At 34.5% G+C, this 27,938-nt stretch overlaps 1 protein-coding gene across 3 annotated transcripts in view; it reads left to right on the forward strand.

The window, feature by feature from the left end:
* Positions 1–27,938, forward strand: part of IPO11 (importin 11) — a 210,303-nt gene that overhangs the window by 52,813 nt on the left and 129,552 nt on the right. For all 3 annotated transcript variants that reach the window (XM_059175081.1, XM_059175079.1, XM_059175080.1), the window contains exons 7-16: positions 1,509–1,567; positions 6,229–6,277; positions 7,736–7,806; positions 9,561–9,753; positions 10,396–10,548; positions 12,104–12,147; positions 13,758–13,848; positions 16,487–16,534; positions 17,335–17,440; positions 20,776–20,902. In XM_059175081.1, the coding sequence (XP_059031064.1) occupies positions 1,509–1,567; positions 6,229–6,277; positions 7,736–7,806; positions 9,561–9,753; positions 10,396–10,548; positions 12,104–12,147; positions 13,758–13,848; positions 16,487–16,534; positions 17,335–17,440; positions 20,776–20,902 (941 nt within the window). The remainder of the gene's footprint in view (positions 1–1,508; positions 1,568–6,228; positions 6,278–7,735; positions 7,807–9,560; positions 9,754–10,395; positions 10,549–12,103; positions 12,148–13,757; positions 13,849–16,486; positions 16,535–17,334; positions 17,441–20,775; positions 20,903–27,938) is intronic.

Consider the following 27,938-nt stretch of genomic DNA (forward strand, 5'->3'; position numbering starts at 1 on the left):
TGCTGTGCTAACTTCACTAAACTTCATTTGTCAGGTATTAGTTGAGCTCTGTTTCCCAGGTCTGTTTTTCATGGGAATTCAAGCTTCTGTCTTTTTTGTTTGTACCTCCAGCTCAATTGGATTTTAGAAGGTGCTTGATGGCATACCATCTCGGCCTGTGTTTTCCTTGTAGGTGCTTTGCTTGTAGGTCTCCCTTAGCCTAAATTTCTATTTTACCTTCCCTGAGGTGGTTACCTTGACGAATGTTTTCTGAGATTCCTTTCCTTTATAAAACACTCACACTTGGCTTATTCTCTTTGTCTTCCAGTCTCTCTTTTCTTCTGGCACTTAGGCTTTTTTAGTTTGTGTTTCTTAGTTTGATCTCAGGCAGCCTTTAGTTCTCTTACTGTGGCTCATTTTTCATCCTTTGGCTTTACTGATAAGCCCTTTTACCATACTCCCCTTAGTACCTTAGGATGCCGTTCTCCATTCTTGGCACTGTTCTCATGCATCACTTAACAATGATCAGACAGTGGATGCACAGGCTTCAAACTGTTCAGCACCTTTTGGTGAACTACCTTGTAGACCAAAAGCATGAATGATTTTAAGGGACTGTTGACAAGTAAAATTCATTATACAGGTGGTTATTATGTAAATGAGTGGAGATGGTTTTGTCAACATCCTTGAGGAAGAAATTAAAAGGCTTTAGAGAGAGAAACAGTTATCCAGAAAGAATTACAGAAACTCTTAAAGTGGTGTGACTTTTTGAATTTTATAGTCTCTGGTGCTGCTGTCATCTTTGTGTTACTGATTTGTGCTGTTTTGCATGTATTATATTACTGAATTCTGTCATAACCCATGAAATACGACTAACCATAGTTTACAGACAGGGACTTTGAGATCTAGAAAAGTTGCCCAAAGTAATATAGTTGTAGACACTGGAGGTAGGATTTAAATATAGATCTGACTTCCAGGCGTTTATCCTGCTTGTCTTCCTGTGTACACCAGTTACTCATAAAATGTGATGTTTGTTTATACTTGAGCACTGTAGTCTGTTTCAGATTTAGAAATAGTTCAGCTTCTATATCCTTTATAGGAGATACTGTATTTTCATTAAGGTAGTCTAAAACTTAATGAAGCTTTTTGGTCACTGTTGAGACATATTTCATGGTTATTGAATAAAGATAACTTTCTCAGTTTCAACTTAAAGGGGTTATTGCAGATGAGAAGTACTGATAGTTATAGCAATTAAATTAAATTTTGCAGTACAGTTTTAGAAACAGTAGTAATTTAGATATGTGAGAAGAGCATAGCTTTTGAGTCACAAAGATTTTGTTATCATTCTGTTTCCTACTTGGAAGAGAACCAGTGATCAGGGATTACCTTTCTTTATTATATGAAAGGATAAAGTTAGAGCAACCCCCAATCTTGATGAGGCTTTGCAATTCTGAGTCTTTGTTATGATTATGATTGTAATAGGTTAAAACATGAGGCATTTAGATGCAATAAAGCTCAATTTTACTTTACAGTGCTGCGTAAATTAACTGTTAATGGATTTGTGGAACCTCATAAGAATATGGAGGTGATGGTAAGTGAAAGCAGTTACTGATTCTTTGTGGCTTTGGGAAAGTGCTTTGTATTTTCCTGAATGTTTTAAAGCTTATTCTTTTTACTTGGCATTCATTGATAAGTTTTTATTAAGTGACCTTTATTGAGTGATCTTTTACCATTTGGTATATTTTGTACTATACTTTTTAGATATACGGCCTTTTTTTCACAAAAGCAGCTCCTTCGGGAAGGGGAGGAAGTAAGCCTAAGACAGTACTCAGAGTGCCATGATCCATTGAGAGTGTTATTTATAATTTGAATTGAGGTGAACTTCTTGAATTTGAATGCTGTTACTACATTTCTAGGTCCATTGTGGACTTAGATATTTAAAATGAATTCTTTTGTTTCCTCATAACATTTATGTGTACTCTTTGTAGTCAACTGAAAATATATATACAAGAAGGGAAAACCTTATTGTTAAGCCCAACATTTGGGATGTATATTTATTGTTTGTATGGCATCATCTACTTTTTCTGTCTACAAGAGTATATAGCTGTATATATTTTATCCTGAAACAAAATGAGATTGTATTACGTATTTATTCAGATCTGTGTTAGTTTTCACAGTGAGTTTAAGTCCGCTAAAATGTTGCTTTCTATAGGTTTCTATGGCTTGCTTTTCTATAGGTTTCTGTAGGTTGCTTTGGGGCGTTGAACAGGAATTGTGAAATATGTATATCTAATTGAGTCTTTGGGTTTGCTCTACCAGATTTTACTGGAGTTACTCTGTTTGTTTGCTTTAAATCACTTTTAGTGTACTATGGCTGTCATTAAGATTTTGATTGCAGTAATAATTCTACTGTTAAAGGAATTTAAAAGCTGGTGATACACATCACTATAGTGTGATGGCTGTTTTGTTCTAAAAAAGTGTACATGCTTATTTTTTAAAAAGATAAATACAGAAGGAAAGGAAATAAAAAAGTCATTTGAAAACTTGGTATCAAAGATATTGCTAAAATTTGTAAGTATACTTTAAGACATTTAGTACATAGTCTTTCAGATACTCCTCTCTTTTTCTCAGTTTTATGTAAATAAGACCCATATGCTGTTTCTTGACTTGCTTTTTCTTCAGCTTAGTATGTCATTTTTTTCATGTATATTGTTGTCATGTCAGTAATACAGGTTATGTTTTTAATGATTCTTGTTATTACTGTGAGTGAGCTAGTTTTTAAAAAGTGATAACGTTAATATAGGATTCCTCTAACTTACTTGCCCAGCTATCCTTTGGAGCTAGGATTTAAATATAGTATTTAAGAGACTCATTTATTCATTGCAAAGTAATGATAAAACTGAGGGTTGCTGGGGGGTTGGAGGGGAGGGATAGGATGGCTGGGTGATGGACATTGAGGAGGGTATGTGCTATGGTGAGTGCTGTGAAGTGTGTAAGACTGATGAATCACAGACCTGTACCCCTGGGACAAATAATACATTATATATTAATAAAAATAATTTAAAAAAAAAGAAAAGTAATGATAATGACTAACAAAAAAATAATTCCGAGTTATTCACTGATGGTGTATAGGTTGTTTCCAGTTTTTATTTTATTTATTTTTATTTTTTATTTTTTTAAAAGATTTTATTTATTTATTTATTTGACAGAGAGAAATCACAAGTAGATGGAGAGGCAGGCAGAGAGAGAGAGAGAGAGGGAAGCAGGCTCCCTGCTGAGCAGAGAGCCTGAAGCGGGACTCGATCCCAGGACCCTGAGATCATAACCTGAGCCGAAGGCAGCGGCTTAACCCACTGAGCCACCCAGGCGCCCCTGTTTCCAGTTTTTAATTGTTGTTCAGTGATGTCGGAATGAATATTTGGATATAGAATGTGTCATTGTGTACTTTTCTGATGCCCTCTTCAGGCTAAGTTATTAGAATTGGAAATGGTTGATTCAAGTATAGGCATATTGATAGCACTGATTCATACTATCAAATTACCAAAATATGTATCAAAAATCAGCCATAATTTTAATGCTGTTCTATTTTAACTATTAATATTTATTGCCATACTGCCATAAAACACTTCCAGAAACCAATTAGACAGCTTCTCCTAAATTCCTGCACCAGAATGCATTAAGTTGCATAAAGGCAGAGACTGTTTCACTCACTTTCCATTCCAGAGCTTAAAATAGTTTCTGCCAATAGTAAATGCTCAGTAGTTTATGAATGAATATGTGATAGAGTAGAAACAGTAGGTCTGAAGACTCTAATTATTTTTATATGCAGTATGATTATGAATATCATAAATTATGTAACTGACAGTTTGTGTTTATCAGTGTTTTGGTTTTTTTTTTGAATAAAAATAAATCAATTTGAATCACATTCCTATAAAGTGTAATAGTGGTTTTTAGTGGAAACTGTCAATGTTCTATGAGTTTTTGGCTTTCCCTTGAGTCTTTCTTCTATATGCTGAAACAGTTTGTCAGCTGTTTTGTAGTAGTTAAGGTATATTGACTTGTTGGAAACAAAATAGAATTTTAACAAGTTAAGGGCGGTTTCTCAAATAACATAAAGATCTTAAAGATAATATGGAACTTAAAAGATGCTTTAGCGGGGTGCCTGGGTGGCTCAATGGGTTAAAGCCTCTGCCTTCCGCTCAGATCATGATCCCAGAGTCCTGGGATCAAGCCTCGCATCGGGTTCTCTGCTCAGCAGGGATTTTGGTTTCTGGAGGCAGACAGATTTGGATTTGAATCTTGACTTGGCCTTTTCCTGATAGTGTGGCCTCTGTCTGTTTACTTATTTACCCTGATACTCAGTGTCTTTTTTTTTCTTTATAATATGAAGATGAAATTAATGGTGCCTACTTCATTGGATATGTGAGGATTAAGGGAGACAATGATTTTTTTGTAAATGTTTCAGCTAATTAAAGTGCTCTATAAATGATCATTTCATGGTTAGAGTTACTATGTTATTATATAACATAAATCATGAGCTATAACTTAGTTTACTTGGACTACAGATTCATCAGCTGTCTATAATTCTATAAATTCCTGATTCTCTTGATCACCTTACTAAAGTTGATGACTTGTATGATTTTCTACTTTCTTTGGAGAATCCCAGTTGATAAATTAATATTTATTTATAAGGAATAGTGTAAAATTCTTTTTTTTTTTCATATTTTGTTGTTGTAAAATTCTTTCTATGTTACCATTACTTTAAGGGATCATTAGGCTACTGTATAAATTTAAAATACATATGGGATCTCAATGATCTTATTTTTCCTGTAATGAAACATTTGCCTCTTCCATCACCCTAGGAATTACTTTTTTGTTAGTTATCATTACTTTTCAGTTATTCTCAACTGTGGTTAAAAAGACTGAAATAGTGTGACAAGTGTAAGATGATGGAATTCCCAAAGGATGAAGCAGTAGAGAAATTGTCATCTTTCAGTTTCCTTATTGAGTTGTACGGTGTATTCCATCATCTTTAAGAAGGAATAAAAGAAGACTGGAAGCACTCTTTTTTTGTTCTACTTTCATTCAGCTTTTGTTTATCACACTGAGAATTCAGAATTCTTCATTTTCTGCCCAAAATGACAGAGAAGAAAATTGACAAGAGGAAGAGGTTTCATAATTTTTACATGAATCAGAAGATGGATGCTCTAGAAAGACTGAGAGCAGCATTCTAGGCCCTAATGGTGATGGTGAAGTTGTCTAAGTGAAATATGTTTCTGAGTCATCAGATGATGATATCCTTGTTGAATTGTCCCAAACTCAAGAATGGATGAGTGGACAATATATTCCTAAGGACAAAGAGGAAATAACACTATTCTAGTTAGCTACTCATCAGGAAAGCCTTCACCATGTAGCTATTTTGAGCAAAAACCTTGGACCATCGTATTTATTACAAGTGCATGTGACGTCTTTTATGATATTTATACACCCAAAATTTTTTGATCTCAAAAGTTTGTGGTGTTTGAATTCTTAAAAATTTTTAATAAGGTTGTTTTTTACTATCCTTTTATATCTGTAAACATTTTATAACATTTCTTAAAAGACATTAACAAATAAGGGTTGTTTAGATTTTTACCAGACCATAAATGGTGACATGCCTTCTCATATCTGAAGGCTAATAAATTTGATACTTGGGCTTAAGAGCTTCTACTTTAAATAATTAGTACTATTTATTCATATATTCCTGGATTCTAGGATAGAGTAATAAAACAGTGAATTTCTCAGTCTCAGGGAGGGTACATTCTAGTGGGAGCAGACAGAAAATAGACAAACATTATGCCTGGGGATTATAAGAGCTGTGAAGAAGAAAATCATTGAGGAGAATAGAGATTATTTAGTTAAATAGAATGCTTAAGTAATGTTTTATTTATTGCAAAGTGATTTAGGTAACTGAAATGAGACATTGAAGAGATGAAATGAAATACTGTATTTTCTAATGGAAGACTTGTTAATATAAAAAATATATGTTTATAAAAAATTAAAAATTTAAAAAAAAATATACATACAAAAAAAAATAAATATAATTAATCGTTAAAAAAAAAAAAAAGAAGACTTGTTAATAATAGAGTATTTTTATTTTATCTCATTTTAACTTTTTAAAATGATGCGATAGATACATTTTAGTATTTTTGAAAATGTGTAAGGGAGATGTTTACAACAATAAATTGAGACCTTAAAAATTTTTTTTCCTAGGGTTTTTTACATGGAATATTTGACCGCCTGAAGCAATTTCTGGAATGCAGTAAGTACTCCTTTGAAGATAGATTTTATTTGTAGAATCCTTATTCATAATTTTGCTCTGCTTTCATATCTGAAGAGGCTAAACTCTTCCATCTTGATCATTAATCCTCTGAGGTTGAATTGGGAGCTCAGCTTTGTCTTCATACACTGTCTTGTCCTGAATATTACAGAAGTTTTTATTTTTTTTAAAACAGTCTATTTTGTGTCCTGTTTCTTTGTAGATACTTTTACTGTTACTCCTCTTTTCCATGCATACATCCACAGTGGTCATGTATTTAATACTCATTAAGTGTAGCTCCTGGGCCACATGCTCCCAAGACTTTGTATATACTGTGTGTTTGTGTGTGTATGTGTGTGTGTGCGCACGCATGTAGTTCATTTTACATGTGGGTATGGCATAAATTACCTTCAATGGTACTTTAATTTTATAAATTTCTTGTAGATTAATTTTCGTGGCTTATCTTGAGGACGCTCTGTCATCCACACAAGAGAATTTAGCATTTATATTTGTGTTATGTTATACTCGTGGTCTGTTTATTATCCTTTTTTCTGTGATTGTAAGCACCTTTGCTGACTGTGCACACACCTGCAAACACAGAGTACACATACATGTGCTTGCGTGAGCACATACACATGTGTACATCCTCAGTGTGTGTTTACATGTATGTGTACTTGGGGACTTAATAGTGTGAGGAGATATGTTAGTGTACAAAGTTTTAGAGAGTTGTTGATTGTTTTATGTCAGTCGTTTTCAGCTTAGTAAAAACATTGTTGAGCCTTAAGCCAGGCACTATTCTGGGTACTGTACATGCAAAGATGAATGAGAATAAGACAACTTATATAAAGTAGTTTATTTTTATGACAGTTGTCATTTTCTCTGGTCACCCTGTGGAGAAGCACAGGGAAGAATAGGAGCCCTCCCTGGAGAGGAGAACGATGTAAATGATGAGATCAATAGGAAGAGTATGATAATAGAGAGTAGTTGATGGGCTGGTGGACACTGTTCTGAATGTACACAATTAAGTATGTCAGGGAAATTATCTGAAGAAAATGGTCAGAAAATACAGGAAAAATAATGAGCATGTTACTCTTTTGAGTACTTTGTTTTTACTAATTTTGCTTCTAAATTTCAACTATGACTAATTTCAATTTTGAAAATGTGATTGGTAATTCATAGATAAAATTGCTACTTTTACTTTAACATGGGCTTAGTTTACATTTTAGGATTGATTTTATGAAATGTGGTACCAGGGATTACTGTGTCTGCTAAGTGTAATTCTTTTTCAAAAACCTTATGATTAATTTTTTAGAGTTGGGAAAGCACAGTAATTTGTTTATAATGCAAAACATGCAAAAATGTATCTGACAGTATTTTTGTGAAAAGTTTTGTCATTGTTTTGATTGTGAATTTATGGAGTATTATAAACTTGTACTAATACTTGAATTGTGTTTTTAACAGGTAGAAATATAGGTACAGATAACATATGTAGAGATAGATTGGAAAAGACCATCATTCTTTTTACTAAAGTGGTAAGTTTTCTTTTTATCTTAAGTTTATGTTTCCTTAAATAAAATACATGTACTCCGATTTATGAAGGAAAATGGTGTGAACATACGTTCTTTAGTGTAAGGTAACTTACTTTCTGTTTCTAGCAAAGTTAAACTGTATTAAAGTATTGAGCATGCATGTTATAATTAAATCTATATGCCATATATCAGTTATAAGTCACTTTGTTGTAAAAAAAAAAAATCCTAATAAATATTAGAGAGGTTCATTCCTTTGAAATTTCTTATTCTCAAGCCTACAGGATAAAAAGCAGATATAAAGAAGGTACCAGTTGCAGCTGAGCAGGAACTGGGTCATGTATAACAGGCAGTGTAATATCAAGAAGTCAATATATTTAGAATGACAGATTATCATCATCAATATCAAACATCTTTTGAATAGAATTAAATGGGTGCACTGTGCTAGGCAATGTATATAAATTTCTGATAAAACTAAGTTATATAAAAACTGATTTTTATGAAATTTTGGCCTGGGGATGGTTGGGAGAAGTACATAGAGCTGGGAAGACCTGGTTTGAGGACTGCCTTGCAGTAAAACCCGTGGTTGAAGACAGGTAGCAGTATCTAAACTTGTAGCCTATTTTTCTCTTTTTTCCTGAAGTTTGATTAATAGGAGTAAGGTTGTTTGTTCTCCTGTCAGTGGAGAAAAGGAGTAGAAATGAGCCGTTCTTAATGTCTTTGGTTAAGTATCAGTACCTTTAGTTTTAGTTCTCTTTATTTCCCACAGTTAGGTTTTAAATAGCCTCAACAGCAAAAGCCTGTCTAATCTTCCAAGATCCAGCAAGAAATTGACTCGGGTATTTTAAGTTAAAACCCAAAAAACACAAAGCAAAGTAAAATGACATGATGTGGTTAGTCATTGGATCTGTGCAGTGCTTATAAATAATTTCATTTATGAAATTCATATTTAAAATGTCTAACTTTGGGGCGCCTGGGTGGCTCAGTGGGTTAAGCCACTGCCCTCAGCTCAGGTCATGATCCCAGGGTCCTGGGATCGAGCCCCGCAGGGAGCCTGCTTCCTCCTCTCTCTGCCTGCCTCTCTGCCTACTTGTGATCTCTGTCTGTCAATAAATAAATAAAATCTTAAAAAAAAAAAAATGTCTAACTTTATTAAAGCTTTAAAAATTGGAATATTTCAAACATACCTCCAAATAGAATTTAATAACTTTGAGTCCTCTTGAAGTCATCACTTAGCTTCAGGAATTAACAACATATGTTGAGGGTTGACTCTGTTATATCTGTACACTTCCTCTCCTCTTTGCTGGTTTTTTAAAAGCAAATCTGATAATGTTAAGTTATTCTTTTGTAAAGAAGAAACCTCCCTCATCAATTGTTTGATAATTGAAATGTAGTTTCACTTTTTGCCTTTATTACTTTTGTATACTTTACACTTTTTGTCTTTTGCATACTTTACACTTTTTGTTTCATATTCTCCCGTTGTTACTGAATTAAGTATGAAGTGGATCAATTTTGGACCCTGGACTAGAAATGATAGAAATTTCTTGACATGAGATACCACCTGACATAATCCACATTATAGGGTGTATCCCAAGAAATAAGGTGCACATGTATTCCATGCAAAACTGGATGTACGTAGATTGTCCACCAAGGTTCAAATCTTGCCACATGTATATTAGCAAAGTTATAAGATGTACTTATGGATCATTATATTCCCAAATGAACTTGAAGAAAATAAATTTTAATTTTTTTCTTTATAGCTTTTGGACTTCTTGGATCAGCATCCGTTTTCATTTACTCCTCTAATTCAGAGATCATTGGAATTTTCTGTAAGCTATGTATTTACGGAAGTTGGTGAAGGCGTTACGTTCGAACGATTCATTGTTCAATGCATGAATCTTATTAAGATGATTGTTAAAAATTATGCTTATAAGCCATCTAAAAATTTTGAAGGTAATGCCTTACTGGCAGCTTTTTCCCCTCATTATTTCAAATGTGAAGTAATTGCTATTTTTATATATTTGAAATTCATTTATTTAAGTGTGAAAAGGAAAATGTTGCTTGGACATGAACTAGAGATAAGGATTAGAGATTTTAATATGTGAGTGCCAGCTTTAAAAGCCATAGAAAGCATTAGTAATCTATCTTTCGTAGCATAGTAGAAGATCAGTTGAAGCTTTGGGACTTCAGTAACCACTGCAGTTCATGTTGTAAGCTGTATTTATTTGTACAATTAAAATTTTTCTTTAACTTCAGTGAGGTTACTTTTAGACATTAGAATTCATACATGTGCATGTATATCAAGATGAATGAGGAATTCTTATAGGAGAGAGAAGGACATATGTATCTAAGTCACTCCAATATGGTGTGATAATATAGCAGGGGATGTACAGGCTGTAGTGGGAGGACAGCTGCAAGACTGATGTGTGTGGTGTGAATAAAGAACTGTCTTCGAAATTTGCCCTTAAGAAAAATGAAAATTTATACACCACTTTATATTCTCCCTCAAGAGTGTATTTTTAAATTTATTTAAGTTACATAATCCAACTTTGGTAGAATCTTTGTATGATTCACTTGGAAATTTTATTTTTCTAGATAGCAGCCCTGAAACTCTAGAAGCTCATAAGATTAAGATGGCATTCTTCACGTATCCCACTTTGACAGAGATATGTAGAAGATTAGTCTCTCATTATTTTCTGCTAACTGAAGAGGAACTAACCATGTGGGAAGAAGACCCCGAAGGCTTTAGTAAGAATCAGTTTTTCAGTTTTTGACTGGCTTTTCTCCTTCTTCCCTAAATACATATCATCTATTTGAATGATGGGCATAACAACATTGTATTGTAATTTTTGATCTGAGAATCTTGGCTTTTAAAAGTTAACATGTCCTTTGTTACCTGTTAAAACAAATTGAGAAGGAGAAGATGAATGATTTTTTCAAATATATGGAGTTTTCTCCAGAAAAAGACCTTTTAAAATTTTTAGACGTTCCTATGAACATATGATATAGTTTAAAACAAAAATGTAAAATAAACTGTCTGTGTTATCAGGTCAGTTTGTACTTTGTGATTCATTCCATCTTATTTTTTATTAGTAGACATTATTTTTCAAAAAGAAATTTGGGGAAATTTCTGGATTACTAAATAGATCACCTATTTAAATTTTATGATGAATTTTTTGTTGATTGAAATATTTTTCTAGGAGATCCTTTTTATCCATCGGAATGTTAATAATAGAATAAAAGTATCAAGGTTCTTTCTACAGAAAGTCAAGAAATCGTGTACCCAATAAAGTTTCCTGTGTGTGTGAATAGAGTGCCTGTGTGTGAATTACTTAAGCCGTCCTCAGACATAGGCTAGATTTTAGACTCTCCTCATCCCTTTGGGTGACTTTGTGTAGTTCTGTTCATATATTTCCTAAGATTTTAAGAATGCCTCAGATGTTTTGGAAGACTCCTTTTCTCCCTCTTTTTGTTCTTTAAAAATAATTTTAGTTCATTTAGAAAATACAGCATTTTGGGGGCACTTGGGTAGCTCAGTGGGTTAAAGCCTCTCTGCCTTCGGATTAGGTCATGATCCCAGGGTCCTGGGATCGAGCCCGGAATCGGGCTCCCTGCTCAGCGGGGAGCCTGCTTCCTCCTCTCTCTCTGCCTGCCTCTCTGCCTACTTGTGATCTCTGTCTGTCAAATAAATAAATAAAAATCTTAAAAAAAAAGAAAGAAAATACAGCATTATACTCTATATATCCTATATTGTTTTTGCTTTTTCTCTTAGCTAAAACCTTATGTTTCAAATCACTTTCTTCATGCCATGTGTATAGTAGTATAACATGAAACACTGAGTTCCTAGACTTGTAGAAGTTCCTAAAGTATTTTACTTTTTTGAAATTTAACTTTAAATATAGAACATTTTTGGAAATGTTAATAATTATAACTTATAAGACATTATTGTATTGAATGAAATAATCTTGGGATTATAGTTATATTCGAGTGCTTACCGGGTGATATCACATACTCTGGAAGTGAGGAGCCCTTTGATCTTTCCTCCATAGAGAATTTTTAATGAAAGTGAGAATGCTTATGTAAGCAACTTGATGGGAGACTACCATATACAGATGTGATCTATACTGTATAGTAAAGAAATCTATGTAAGGCCTTGTGTTTCCAAGGATTTGCTTTCAGTGTTAAGTTTAAAACCATTCATAGAAATAAACTGACAGTATTTAAAATCTTTGTATTCCAAACTGAGACTTTGGAAACACCATTATTACATGGTAAGCATCATTTGTTGTATTTTTAATTGCAGCAGTGGAAGAAACAGGAGGAGATTCTTGGAAATATAGTTTGAGGGTAAGTATTGATTGAAAAAAAAAATTGATAGGGAAATGCTTAATGCTTCTATAACTCTTAGTCCAGAGTTTAAGAATTCCAAGCGTTAAACCAGATGAATAGGAAACTATAATTGTGGGCATCTGTGTTTGAGAGGAAAGTACTTAATTAAATTATGAACTTTAACCTAGATTTTTATTGTTGTTTATTTGGGGGGTTGCACACTGAATTTTTCTCCATTTTGCAGTCACATTGATGGGAAAGTAATTATCAGTGCAGAAATAGGAAATGTTTTGGAAAATGAAAACTACTTCTTTTTGGCTAGAATGATTTTCTCCTCTCAAGTATTTCAGTAATTCTGAAGCTTTTTTTGATGCATATTTCTTGTACCACGGAGTCTGATTCCCAGAGACCAGCCCATTGCTTTTAATTTTAGAATGCTTTCTAAGTCTATATTTTTTGTTGTGGCCAACATTTGAGGAGAATTAATCAAATACAGTCTTTGAACTGTTTTTGTGTGTGAAAAGTTGTGTTCACATAATTTATACTATTTTTCTAAGAATGTATGTTAATGATTTTTAGTTTTATAAGCTTATGTAGAAAACAAGCGAGATATTTAAGTAGAGAAATTATTATTGCTTTAATTAAAAAAAGTTTACTTTAATTTTTTAAAAACTTTGTTTTATGGAAAATTTCAAGCTTAGTAAAAAATAGAATAATGTCATGAGCCCTTGTATTCCAAAGCCCCATTTATCAGTTACCAATTCATGGCTAATCGTACTTCATATGAGTACCCCCACCCCTAACTTGGATTATTTTGAAGCAAGTATTTGAGGGGACCTGTCGTTTCATCTGTACATAAATCAGTATGTATGCAAGATTTTAAAACATAAAGCATAGCACCTTCCAAATTCATACTTCCTTTGTATTATGAAACGTGATGGTTTGTTACTTTTAAGAACCAAAGTGAATCAGTTTTGTTATATAGCTAACACTGACTTCTGTTACTGTTTGTTTCTGTTAAAAGAAATAGTATTTGGGGAATGGGAGGGATGGGATGCCTGCATGATGGACATTGGGGAGGGTATGTGCTGCTGTGAGCGAGCGCTATGCATTGTGTAAGACTGATGAATCACAGACCTGTACTCCTGAAACAAATAATGCAGTATATGTTTAAAAAGAGAAAGGGAATACTATTCTACATGGTGAATTGAATTCGCGAATTGGAGTTGTTACTTACTCTGTCATTGCTAAGAAAAATATATAATTTTTAATGAATTAGTTCCTGGACAATCATTTATAGTACTGAATCTGCAATAAATGTGGCTTTAGATTTTTTTTTTTTAACTTAAAGAGTTACTAACTAAAAATGTAAGTTATTTTTTCACTGGAGTTTTACTTTTTGAATGCCTAATGGCAAATGATTGAAATAGGAATCAAATTATAATTTGATTTTCTTACCCAGTGTATCTGTAACAATTATAATCTACTATATGTAAACACATCAAGAATTGGAAACATGTTTGGAGTTTTAGGATTTTAAGAATGAGTATATTCTTTGCTTTATTATAGAATTGAGCAGTACGATATAACATTGTTTTCAATAGAAAATTGGTTTCTTTCCTCTCCAGCCTTGCACTGAAGTACTATTTATAGATATATTCCATGAATATAATCAGACTCTTACTCCTGTACTTCTAGAAATGATGCAGACACTTCAAGGTGAAGTATATTTTATGATACTTTATTAATCCATGTTCAGTTAAAATAGTTTGAGTTCCTGCTTACTATGTGCAATGCATTTTTTCCTACACCATATAATGGGAATCTGAGGAAGACCTGAATGTATTCTTTTCTGAAGGGATGGCTTTCAGAATAGAGAACAAGAATGGGCAACTGGCAAACTGACAAAGGTGGCCTTGAAATAGGCATTGAAGGGGATAGTTGGATTTTGCTCTTGTAAATATCCTAGCAGCATAAGCAAAATAGTAGGCAGTAAAGTATGTTGCCTGGGAAAATGGTCTACCTAGAGCATGTTGTGAAAGTAGTGGGAGAAAAAGGCGAAACAACAAATGCTATGCTCAGGATGGTGGCAGTGGGAATGGAAAGAAGGTAATGGATGTAAGAGAATGATGATATGAAATTTCTGGCACTTGATCACTGATTGCAGCTTGTGCATAAGTAATTATTATCAGCTGCGATTTATCATTTCTGACTTTTCTGCTATATTCTAAATTGCAGGAAGGAGGGTAGTGATCACATCTGTTTTGTTCACACATTATTCCCAATGTCTGGTATTTTCAGTAACTGTTTGTTGATTGACTTTTTGTGACTGTGCTGAACGAGAGAGACCGAGGGGCACCTGGGTGGCTCAGTGGGTTAAGCCTCTGCCTTCGGCTCAGGTTATGATCTCAGGGTCCTGGGATCAAGCCCCGTATTGAGCTCCCTGCTCAGTGGGGAGCCTGCTTCCTTCTCTCTTTCTGCCTGACTCTCTGTCTACTTGTGATTCTCTCAAATAAATAAATAAAATCTTAAAAAAAAAAGAGAGAGAGAAAGTGACCAGACATGATCCTAAACTGTGGTCTTAATGACAGGGTGGCTGTTATTAGTAGTGGTTGGAGATAGAGTATTACTTCTGGAGTGTGTGTGTAAAGGGCCTTGGGAGAAGAAAAGTAAGTTCAAGGATGGAACTCAAGATTTTCACCTTCAGGCTTATGAAAAGATGAAGGTCGTGCAGAAAAGCCAGGTCAGAGACTCTTGCAGAGGTGTGAGGAACAATATGGAAGTGGATCCTGGAGAGAAGAGCATGTTATTAGAAATGTCCCGTGGTGAAAGAGGCAGAAGGCAGTGGAATCTTCTGAGATGGTATTTGAAATGTTGGGGCAGAAATTACATTGTACGTGACCAAGGGTTGAGCAGATGATGATCTAAGAAAATAATAGCAAGAGAAGCTTCTGTAGGGAAGGAGATGCCTGATCTAGTTTGTGGTAGTGAGTGGGCAGCTCACTTTTCAGGCTTTGGTTCTCTGAAAAACCCAAAGAGTGTTCTTAATTATAAACCAAGGGAAAAAACTTTCAGGTTTTACTTTGTTCATCTGTGAAGGTAATTTGAGTGTTACTTGAATTTTCATATGGATTGATTTCTAAGATACAGTTATTTATTAATTTCTTCACGTAGGATTATTGATTCTTACAGTTGATAATACTTGGACTGCTTCGGTTTCTTTTTCTTTTAAGTTTAGAATATCATTTCCATTTTCTTCTATGTGTCTGTTATTTTTTTAAACCACTGTAGGAAAGTGGATAAGCTATTTAGGTTACACTCTGATAAATTGTGTGGTGGTAAGGATTTCAGTGGTTTCAGAGTTTAGTTTTCTTTCCAGTAATGGAGCAGTTGGTTTATTTGGGTTGTATTTAATCTTAGACTAGTGAGCTTAAGAATTCATATTTAACAGCAGAAGAGTGCTCTGATAAACTCGCTAGACATCTTTCTATTCTAAAGAAATAGACTTTCTAAGCAAACTGTATTTTTCATGGCTTAATGACACTCTCCTCTCTGGGTAGTGGTAGGAGACTGCCAACTTTTTGTCAGAAGTTCCCACCTGACGTGATGGCTTTCCCTTCCTGTCTGCACTTTTTCTTTTGTTGCCATCTTTTAATGTACTGTCATGACCTGGTTTGTTTATTATGTCAGAGTTTCTTGTGTGAATGACCTGTGCTGTTCCTTTTTTGTTGGTTTGTTTTTCTTTTGTGGGATTCATCCTTTTATTTTTTCTTTTAAGAATTCTCTTTTAAATTAGGGTATATAAGGTATTATACACTAGTTAGCAGTTTGTGGCATATATTTTTTTGGATTGTTGCTTGACATGACATTTTCAAATAAGTTATAATGATTTTTAAAATTGTAATATGGCTTTAACAAAACAAGATGGGATCGGGAGAGAGACAAACCATAAGAGACTCTTAATCTCACAAAACAAACTGAGGGTTGCCATGGGGAGGGGGTTAGGGAGAGGGTGGTGGGGTTATGGACATTGGGGAAGATATGTGCTATGGTGAGTGCTGTGAATCATGTAAACCTGGTGATTCACAGACCTGTAACCCTGGGGCTAATAATACATTATATGTTTATTAAAAAATTTAAAAAATTATTTAAAAATTGTAATATGGCTTTACATCTTGCATCCGTGCTCTCTAATGGTGATGATAACAAAATCTAGGCTTTCCCTTCGTACCTATATGTGTATTTAATATCATAAAATTTATTATATGAAACCAAAGTGATAAACCAGTAAATGGAGTTGAAATAAAATATTTTTTAAAAACTAGTTTTATTTACCTTTACTTACTTATGTTTTCAGGACCCACTAATGTGGAAGATATGAATGCACTATTAATCAAAGATGCTGGTATGTTAAACTAAACTGATTTAGAAATATTATTTCTTCAGTAATAAATATTTGGTATGTTTGCTTTATGGCAGTGTTAGGCTGGGAGATTGGGTTACAGGAGTACCTAAAATATAGGAACTGTCTGGCGGGGGAGACAACCAAGTAAGCAGACAATTGATTATACATATTATCAGCTGATTAATGTTAAAATAGGTGGCAATTAGATAGTGCACTGGAAAACTACAAGGTGGTTTGGTTGTGCCTAGGGAAAGGCCTCTAGAGAAGTATAGTATGAGAATACCAGGATCAGTGGGAATTAACAAGGGGAGGGGCTGTGTGAGAAGAGGGTTCCCGGCAGAGGCAGCAGTATGTACACAAATTTGAAGGGAAGCGGAGCAAGCACAGTTAAGTGTTGAACTGGGAGTATTTTGGTTTATTTGGAACATAGAGTGTAAAGGGTTATGGTGAGAGATGAGGCTGGAGGGAGGTAGGTAGGGACCAGATCATAAAGTATTGTGTCCATTTAGAAGTAGATGTTATTTTGTAATTTTTAAAATTTGACTTGAATGTATTTGAATGAATGTAGTTTTCTGTTTGAAAGCACTAAGGAATATTTAGGAAAAACAATGTAAAGTAACTTACATAATGATTCTAAAATATCTATTTAAATAATTTCTCTGATTAACATTGTGAATTTCCCTTTATTAGCATTTTACATGTTTTAAAGTAGTCCCTATGGATTAGTTTCTTATATAAGATACTTAACTTTGGGCCCAGCATCTGAAATTTAAATTCTTTTTCTCAAATCTTCTTTGTAGTGTATAATGCTGTTGGATTAGCGGCTTATGAGCTGTTTGACAGTGTTGATTTTGATCAGTGGTTTAAAAACCAACTTCTTCCAGAATTACAAGTCATTCATAATAGGCAAGTATAAAACTTTGTGTTAATAATATACTTAATTTACCTTACTAATTTTGTGATGAAGATAGGAAGGCATTAAAATTGCTTAAAATTTTTAAAGTTGGGGCACCTGGGTGGCTCAGTGGGTTGGGCTTCTGCCTTCGACTCAGGTCATGGTCTCAAGGTCCTGGGATCAAGCCCTGCATCCGGCTCTCTGCTCGGTGGGGAGCCTGCTTCCTCCTCTCTCTCTCTCTTTCTGCCTACTTGTGATCTCTTTCTGTCAAATAAATAAATAAAATCTTTAAAAAAACACAACTTTTAAAAAGTTATAGTATGATTTAGCTGATCACAGTAGTGTAGAATAAGACTTGTGACTCTTGGATTTGAAAAATAAAGTTGGTTTGTTTTTTTTTTTTACTTCCAATGTGAATTGTAACATGTATGGAGTATTTGGTATTAGATAAGATAATTTGCAGGAGGAAATTTTATACAAAGATAAAGAAAGATGGAGATCTCTAGATTCTAGAAGAAATGTATATACAAGAAAGCCAACTTTATTTGTGTAGAAAGTAGGGGTAAACCTATTGTAAGAAGTAGACTCACACAAATAATAGCTGTGAAGGATGACCAACCAAATGCCTTGGGATCACACATAGCCTACTGCAGGTCTGGGAGAGGGTAGATAGTTTGGAGCGACACGATGGCAGAAAGCATTTGGATGCACTTTAGGCTTGTATTGGGTTACCCCATTCAGTAGTACAGAGTTGTTTGATGTAGAACTTTTCCCAGTTTTTAAGTTTCACATACTTTTAAAAAGCACTTGACTGATTTTAGGTACCGAATGGCTGAAATGGAAGGATAAAGGTCTTTTGTAGTTTTTGTAATTTTTTTCTTAGTTTAGAGTTAGAGACTTTAACAATTCCAAGAGACTGTGTTCTTGTTTTGAATTGTGCATTTCTATTGATTTATTTCTGTTATGCACCTATCAGAATGCCTGGCACGTAGTCATAGATCAGGTAACATTTTTTGACTACATTAATGAATGAAAAGAAGCTTTCTATATAAATCTTGAGAGGTGTGCAATTGTAGAGTTGGAGAGGATTTAAAAGTGATTTTCACCCTTCTAAAACCCGTATTACTCTATATATTAACTGAGAATTTAAATAAAAACTTGAAAATTTTTAAAAAAGAAACAAAATATTTTTGACTCGTAAAGAGCTGTCTGTTCACTCAGCAAGTATTTTGAGTTGGCCATGAATTTGCTATGTCCTGTAAAGTCTGTGGTGAGTAAGTTGGGCTGTGACTCTGCCCGTAGGAAGTGAGAGAACCTTTGATGCAGAGAAAACCTCCATTAGGTAACCACATGGCCCTTTAGTGGGAGCACACTATGTGGTTTGATTGTCCTTAAACCCTGGAGGCTATTTATTCTCCATCTGTGTTGTCCAGTACAGTTGCTGCTATGTATGGCTCTTGAGTGCTTGGATTGTACCTAATGCAACTGAGGAAATGACTTTAATTTTAATTAACTAAAATTTAAATTGAAAAACTGAAGAGTTTAAAATATGTATTGATTCCATGTTGAAATGATATTTTGCATATATTGAGATGAATAAAAATGTTAAAATTTCACCTGCTTTTTACTTATTTTAATGTGGGTACTAACAGATTTCAAATTGCGTATTTGTCTTGCATTATGTTTCTTCTGGACTGAGCTGATCTAGACCAGTATTTCTCAAAGTTTAATGTGTATATGAATCTCTCGATGGTCTGGTTAAGATACATGTTCTGATTTAGGTAATGTGTTAGGGTCTGGGTCAGACTGTATGATTCCATCATGCATCCAGGAAAATGGTGCTGCTCGTCCAGGGAGCACATTTGGAGGGACAAACTATCCCCTAATTTTAACTCTGCCCAGAAGTGACTGTCGTCTAAGTGAACTTAAGATTTGACCTTTCTGAGCTTCGTTCTCTTTATCTGGAGTGGAATGTTGAATGTGGTAATCTCAGAGATGTGAGATTGGTTCAGAATTGGTGGTTCTGTGGGTTCTCCACTACAGTCTATACAAGTCTCATTTACTTCCACCTCTGTGACTTTGTTTAAACAGACCCAGTTCCTGGAAATGGCAGTTTTTCCAGTTTTCTGCCCCAAATACTCTTTATCTTAAAGGCTATTCAAATCTAATTTCTTCCTACCCACTCTTCTCTATTCCTTTTCTGAAATCCTATTATATAACTTTGCATTCTTTAATTCTTTTAGGTGAGAAACTTTTTGAGGGTGGGGAGGGAGTACTTAAACATTGTTTCATCTTTAATGAGCAGTTCTTTCTATCTGCTTCATCATGTTATAGTTTGGTAATTTTCTAAAAATGTGGAATATTCATTAGCTTATTCCATTTGTACCCTGAAACAATTATCATCTCACTACTAAAAATTACAGAGTATCAAGAAGAGACTTTGGGTTGAAATTCTTATACATAGTCCTTTATAGCTTTGTGGGGTTTTTTCCTCCTTGCCTAAAGAAACTTCATTGCCTTTAGCAAAGACGGATCATAGAGAAACAAATATGTATACATGTTACTGCAAAGGTTTTACAGCTTTTAAAATGTAAAATCATTATTTTGATAGTATGAGTCACATTCTATAATAGGGCACTTTAAAAATTAGAGAATTTACCCAATATCAGTGTAGGTTTATGTGAGTATGTAAATGTGGAAATCTCTCACAGTATTCTGGGAAATAATCTTTGTAAGATAAACATTTGGGGGGCGCCTGGGTGGCTCAGTGGGTTAAGCCGCTGCCTTCGGCTCAGGTCATGATCTCAGGGTCCTGGGATCGAGTCCCGCATCGGGCTCTCTGCTCAGCAGGGAGCCTGCTTCCCTCTCTCTCTCTCTGCCTGCCTCTCCATCTACTTGTGATTTCTCTCTGTCAAATAAATAAATAAAATCTTTAAAAAAAAAAAAAAAAAAAAAAAAAAAAAAAAAGATAAACATTTGGATTTGGAAAATTGAGTACAGGAATTCTTTTATTATTACTCTTTGGGGGCCTCTTCAACCTTGGGGTTTGGGACATTAGCTACTTAGGCCTTATCAGATTAACTGTTTTTGGTTACTTGAGGAACAGAAATAGACTTGTTTTTGTGTACATATTTATGTTATGGTTCTTAAATATAAAATAATTAGATTTATAGTAATTTGTTAATATTTGTACTGTGGTATGTTTAGAAGTAGCTTTTTTATGCTTTTATATAAAAATAGAGATTGATTCTTTACTATATTTAAAATTTAAATGATGAAATACTCTAAATGAAATAGGCTTTGTAAAATACTTACCATTTAAATTTCATGATTTTTCCTTACCCAGGTATAAGCCATTGCGACGCAGGGTGATTTGGCTCATCGGTCAGTGGATTTCTGTGAAATTCAAGTCTGACTTAAGACCCATGTTATATGAGGCAATTTGTAATTTGCTTCAAGATCAAGACTTAGTGGTATGTCCCTTAAATGTTTTAAGATTTTTTTTTTTAAATGAGTTTAACCTATGTTAAACTTCAAATTCACACATGGTTTTTGTATCTTTAGAATGTTGGTGGCCTTTCACTGTTGTAGCTGTTCCTTGGTGTGAGGGAAGGAAGTCCTTTGATTATTCTGTGCTCTTCCCATCATTAATCAATGAAAAAAAAATTAAGCTGTACCATTTTAAATACTCTTTTTTTTTTTTTAAGATTTTATTTATTTATTTGACAGAGAGAGAGAAAGAGAGGTAGAGAGAGATCACAAGTAGACAGAGCAGCAGGCAGAGAAGGAGGGGGAAGCAGGCTCCCTGCTGAGCAGAGAGCCCAATGCGGGGCTCGATCCCAGGACCTTGAGACCATAACCTGAGCCGAAGGCAGAGGCTTAACCCACTGAGCCACCCAGGCGCCCCTAAGCTGTACCATTCTAAAATTTATAATTTTTTAGTAGGAATAAAGGAAGACTGTTTTAAGATCCTTTTATGGCTTACTTGCTTTTTTCTTAATTCAGGATAGATTTTGTCATTCTCACGTTTGGGGTTGCACCACAATCACTTTTATCCTTATTGTTGTTGATTCTTTGTCCCTCATTTTTGGAGGGTTTTTTGATGTGTATATATGGTTTTTTTTTTTTTTAAACCTTTGGAATTATTTCCTGTCAGACTTTTTATTTATAATGTTGGTATATTATTTTTGATTTTTTTGTTACTAAAAACTTGATAATGGCTTCTTTGTTGCTTTATTCCCTTAAAAGCAGTAGGTTTGCAGCTTTAATACTTAGGTCAGTTACTTAAACAGTTGTTTTTATTTGTCTTTTAAGAAGGTCCACATTGTGTAGAATGGTCTTTTTCCTCCCCTACTGGTGCTTTGTTTTATGCTTGAGTGAATATATTCATGACCTATACTATACATTTTCTTTGTCTTGGGCTTAGATCTGACACTAGCAGTCTTGAAAAGATTGGGTTTAGTTGTCTTTTCCTGGGTTTCAAATTATTTTTATGTAAAATTAAGTGATTGTGTCGTGGTGTCCCCGCCCCCCCCTCCGAGTTAGGCTAAGATCTTGTTTAATCATTTTTTGATATGCTCCTTTTAAAAAATTTAACCCTGTTTTTTTAGCAAAGGCTTTTTTGTTTTCACATGTATACCACGGTAACATAAACTCCTTCTAATGTTCACTGAAGGAAAACACAATTGGGTAAACCTGTTTTAGAAGTTCAATATATTCCAAACGCAAAGAACTAATCTTTGGATGTTTTTACTTCAGCATAATCTACTTTGTGTAAATAATTGAGAATTTACTCTAAATATCATGTCGTAATTATTCAGTATTTTAAGCATGGGAAGTTTCAAGGGAATCCATCCAGTTTTATTTTACCATGTAAATTCTTAGAAGTTTATTAATAAAACCTAGCTGTTTCTGAGATTAGTATTTGCTGGACTGAATTTACATTTGTAATAGCTTTAAGATAAAATATAAGATTTGAATTCTTATTTTCTCATTTGGAAACATTATCTGCTCTTCTGTCAGATGTATCAGAAGACATTAAATGTTTTATGGAGGTGTTACAGAAGGATTAAATTTCAGCTAATTTTCTTTGGGAAATAGAGAAATTTTTTGGATCTTGTACTCATTTTTAATGAACCAATTTAGAGAGAAATAAAGAGAAAAATGATCTATTAGTTCTACACTTTAAAAGTAGATTATTGGGCACCTGGGTGGCTCAGTGGGTTGGGCCTCTGCCTTTGGCTCAGGTCATAATCTCGGGGTCCTGGGATTGAGCTCTGCGTCGGGCTCTCTGCTTGGCAGGGAGCCTGCTTCACCCCCTTGCCCCCCGGCCTCTTTGCCTACTTGTAATCACTCTCTGTCAAATAAATAAGTAAAAATCTTAAAAAAAAAAAAAAAAGTAAATCATTAATCATATATGAACATGTGTTAGTGGAGCAAAAGGGTTTCATGGCCAGGTGATTTGGAAAACACTGGACTAAATATTCCAGTAGTCCTCTTACTTCAGGATTGATCAGAAACTTTAAAATGTACATTTGCCTTGTGACCATCCAAGATGATAATACAGTAATATCCAAGGGATACACTTGGTGTATGGAAATGGTATTGTAGATTAAGCTGTTGCCCTTTTCCTGTATATCTTCTAGTGAATTCCTCTCATTTTTACATTTTCCTACAGTTGTTTTATCCTGCCACCATTATTCTGTTCTTACTTCTTTAAGACTGTGTTTTAGTAAGGTACCAAGTTAATGTTGAACACTTTGGCATCTTGGTATATATAGGATACACTACTTTAATTTCAGCTTGTGAGAAATGCTGGCTAATGAGGGAAGATACTTCATACATATTGACAGACAGCAGGGTACAAACATATAGACATATATACATACATGTACACGTGCACGTGTGGATAGATAGGTAGGTAGATAGATTGGTATGTAGGTAGGTAGGTAGATAGGTAGGTAGATACTCATCTATCTGAATGCTCTCTGGCTTACAGAATCTATATTCTCTTGCTTGAGTGTTGCTGTTAAAGAGTTGAGATAGATTTAATCTTGAGCAACTGTGGTTGTCTGTGTGGCTTCCAAATGTTATGGCCATGTTATTATAAGACTGGCTAGGACAGAGCAGATAAAGTGCAGCAACTTGAGAAAGCAACTTCTCTAGACTGTATAGGACCCCATAAATCTTAGAATACCAGCGGCCACTAGGTGGAGTACATCTCTCTCTGATAGTTGCATGACAGTTTGACATTATATCATTTCATCTGGGGGAATATAATGCAAATTGAGTAACTTTTTTTGCGTTAGGTGAAATATTTAACTTTTCCTCATTGTTTAACAGTTTGACTTGTTAGAGATAGCCAGATTTTATGAACTAAAACTTGAAGTAGGCATAATGAACAAGCATTTATAGTGCTGCAATATTTGGAAACTTTTTGTAATAAATGTCGGGAAAATTTGGTAAGGTTTAAGATAATTGTTACTTCAAAATTTTTTTACTTCCGAGCTTATTTTTGATTCATACTTAAAAAGAGGAGACTTTTAACTTTGTAATCTTTTAAGAGTTAAGAACTATATCAAAGGAAAGGAAAAATTAAGTGACTAACGTAACAAGCACCAATATATGCTCACTTCCTGGTGTCCATATTCTCATTGTAGTAATTTTCCATACATATTTCAAATATTTAAAAAAATAAGGCCCTCCAAATGCAGTTGAATCTGTCTTTCCACTCTCATTCTTTTGTGTTTTTGTTGAGGAAAGGTTTTTAATTTTATTGCAATCAGATTTCTGTTTTGTTCTTTTTGTTCATTGTTTAATCCATTTCTTTACCCTTATTTCTTTATCTAGAATTTATTTTTGAATGTGATAAGAACTGTGGTTCTATTTTTATTTATTTATTTTTTTATAAGGATAACAATGCTATAGTATGTATTACTGTAGTACTATTCACAGTAATGAACTGGAGTGACTACATTTAGGAGACCTTCTTTTTGTACTAACCCAAATGATTACTAACCAGAATATTTGATTAATATACTGGGCTTTTTTGATTTTTAAGGCTTTTGAGCCAGTTTCGTCTTTAAATTTCAGAAATTACAAAATTTTTTGGTAAATTTCACTTCAGGTATTTATGCAGCCTTTAACACCATTAACAGTAAGTTACTAAAAAATTAGTGTTGGTATATTCTTTCACCCTTGTAAAAAGCTTTATGAAATGTGAATTGTGGTACAACCAGAAGATTTATGGTTTGGAAATACGCCGTGATGGGGTTGTATCTCAAGCAAAGAAGTGGACATTTTTATGGGCAGGCTAACTACCAGTGTAGAAATAATGAATTTCCAATATGGAAAGGAAGTTAATGGCCTTAAGAATGGACTTTTAGTGACATGTACAGAACTGCAGCAAACCCTGAGTGTACAATGGGAGGTACAGCTGGGATTGGGCAGACATATTTTAAGGGTGCATTGAAATTCTTTCCATTCTTGTGCCTTTTATGGGTCTCCCATTTTGGTCACTCATTCTCTCTTACCATTTTGATTTTGTTTCTTCATTTTCCCATTCTTTGAGTTTCTCTGAAACACTGCTGGAGATTTTAAACTCTGGGGGTAGTCTGTGTCTTCACAGAATGAATTCTGAATTCAATTATAGTCAGTAGGTATAATTTCCAAAGGAAACATCAACAAAAATCTGTGTTTGAGATATCAAATTATTAGGCCACTCTAAAACCAGGAAGAAAGGAAACTTTAGTCAGCTTCCATTAGTCAGTTTTAGGTTTATATCCTTATGTCTGGTACTTAGAATATATGAAAATGAGCTTTACACCTGAAACTATACTTGAAACAATGTTAGGTGTCAGTATATTTCAATTTTTCAAAAAATTTTTCAGAAAATAAGACTAAGAATTTTTTTTTCTTAAAAGGAGATAAATAAATTGAATATGATTTTTATTCTTTCAAGAAACTTACTTTAGACATGTGTTTCAGGAGAAATATATCAAATAGTATAATTGATCTTGACTTTTTTGTGGAAGAGAGCAAAAAAAATAAGCATACTAATAGCAAGTAATAATAGTACAAGTATGTAAGATAATATTACTTAGCATCCATAATGCCTCGTATGGTGTCAAGACTTAGATAATGTTTATTGAAAGAGTTAAGAGATTGGAATAAAGAGAATCCAGGAATGATGTGAGCTCTCTTAAATTGTTATGCTATTGTTATGCCCCAGTAATGGGTCCGTGATTAAAGGAGTGAGACTGATACAAAGCGAAGGTCAAGCAAAGCTTTATTTCGCGCCAAGCATCAAGAATCAACCTGACCGGCTAGGGCTGCGCCTCTTACAGAGAGGGCGACCCACTCTCCTTTATGGACTAGCTTTTAAGGGCAAAGGCCATGCGGTTGGGCCTGGCTACGCACAGGTGGCCAGTGAAATTGTAATACACAGAGAAAGCTGTACAGTGATGCTTGGTGACCAATTGAGTTACAGTTTACCCTCTAGTAGACATTTGACCCAGCCAATCACCTTGGTTAGGATTGGCGCCCAAAAGGCTCCCAAACAGTGGGGCCCATTCTCCTTGGTAGCTGGGGAGACAGTATGCAACCCCCACTGATCGGACCCATCATTGTATCTGTGCTTTGTTACCTGAGGCTGGTTTCTGGGACTTGTTTTTAAGTCCCCTGGGGTAAGGGGAACAGTTTAAGGGTTAAACAACAAGGTTATTGTTTAACCTCGATGGAAGCCTCTGGCTAAAATATAAAAATATAAAATAAGTCCTTACAGTTATGAAGTTATTATTCTGTTTCTCTTTAGCGGATTACTTTATTCTTTTCCATTAATTTTATTTACATTTTCCTGGTGGTCTTCAATACCCTAGACACTGCCATTTCTTTCTGGCCCCAGCACCATGATGTTTTACTGTGTGGATGGCCTTTACTGTTATGGGCAGGCTGTGGGAGTGGTGAGGAATTGAGCTAGTTTGAGTGTGGAATTCAGATTAGCCACTTTGACAATTCTTCTAAGGGTCATTGTCACTGAAGTGGGGTATGTAAGTATATGTAAATATCTGATTATTCTTTCTTTTATAACAATCCTCTTAGGCAGTAGGGCTGACCTCTGGTTTCTAGTCCTTTATTTGTCTGTTGCTCTCATGCTTTTCTCGGATCCTTATAATATTTCTTCTACTTGGATGGTACTTCTTTGCCCTAGTAAAGGAATTAGATGTTAAATTTTCAGGAGTTTTCTGAGATTTCAGTGGGAGTTAGGATAGACTCATAGGCTGAGTTCACACAGTCTAGATCTACTTCCGGATACTTTGGATTCCATTCACCTTTGGAGGCTTTTATTCTATGCAAAGTCATGTTTAGGGTACTTTGTTTTCTTTCATTTACTGGCAAGTATTTATTGAACAAATAGTGTTCTAGCAATTGTTAGACTCTCTTCTACCCATCTTCTGTCACATTCCCCAGCTCTTTATTCCATAAATTTGAGTTTTGACTTTTTCCCCATTACTTATGAATCACTGTGAAATTTATATTATCTCTTTGTGGTAAGTACTTCCTGTTTTTTTTTTTCCCATAGCTCAAAAATGGCTAATTTTGTTCTTACTTTTGTCCTTTTTTTAAGTGTGCCTTTGTTTTCTTAAACTTTGTGGGCTTTTTGTTTTGCCTCCTAATTTGGCTTCCTTTTTTTGGAGTTAAACTAGAGTCTAGGCAAGTCATCTCATTTCATTTGGTCTCTTCCTCTGAATGTACTACTACCCTGACTTCCCTTTGTTAGGTGTAGAAATACAGCTAGTTTTTATTCCCATGCCTCTTTTGATTCCTGTACTTAATTTGTATAGATGTCAGGGATATGAGTTAGGTGTGTCTGTGGTCTTTTTGTGGAAAAAAATGAAGCAAATTAAAGGTGAGTGCCATTTTTCTTTTTGGGGGCTTTTATGTCATGTTGTCTGTGAATTTAATTATTTACACAGAGCCAGCTGTATGCCTCACACGGTACTAAATGATGACAGTTTAGGTGACCAATCAGTCCGTGTCCTCAGGGGGATTATCCTGTTCTTAAACTTTTCAAGTTTGACATTTTTATTGATAATTGTTTAATACCTGGGTGTCTGGTACCCTTCAAGAATGTTCTTTGAGGACAAAGACTAGATCTCTCTTAAAGCGTTTTTCTGCAGGATCCAACACATTCCTGGGAGATAACAGCTCATTACTGAATATTTTTAATCACAGGAGTATCTCTTGTTTTCATTAGGTCAGTTTGTGGTAGACTACTTGATAGGGTGCTTTGAGTGTATTAGACTCTGATCAGCAAATCTGGTGCATCATTTAAAAGTCTGAAGATTTTCATATTGCCTTTAGAGACATTGAGTAAAAAGGAAAGGCAGGCAGGAAAACATCTGCACTAGAGGCTCTTGGATCTGTGGATTTGGCAATAGAGTGCTTAACATTTGGTGAACATGCCTAATCAGCCTCTCAGAACTTCAGAAGCTCATGTAAAATGGTTAA

The sequence above is a fragment of the Mustela lutreola genome, chromosome 5 (assembly GCF_030435805.1).
Source record: "Mustela lutreola isolate mMusLut2 chromosome 5, mMusLut2.pri, whole genome shotgun sequence".
In the NCBI taxonomy this organism is placed as follows: domain Eukaryota; kingdom Metazoa; phylum Chordata; class Mammalia; order Carnivora; family Mustelidae; genus Mustela; species Mustela lutreola.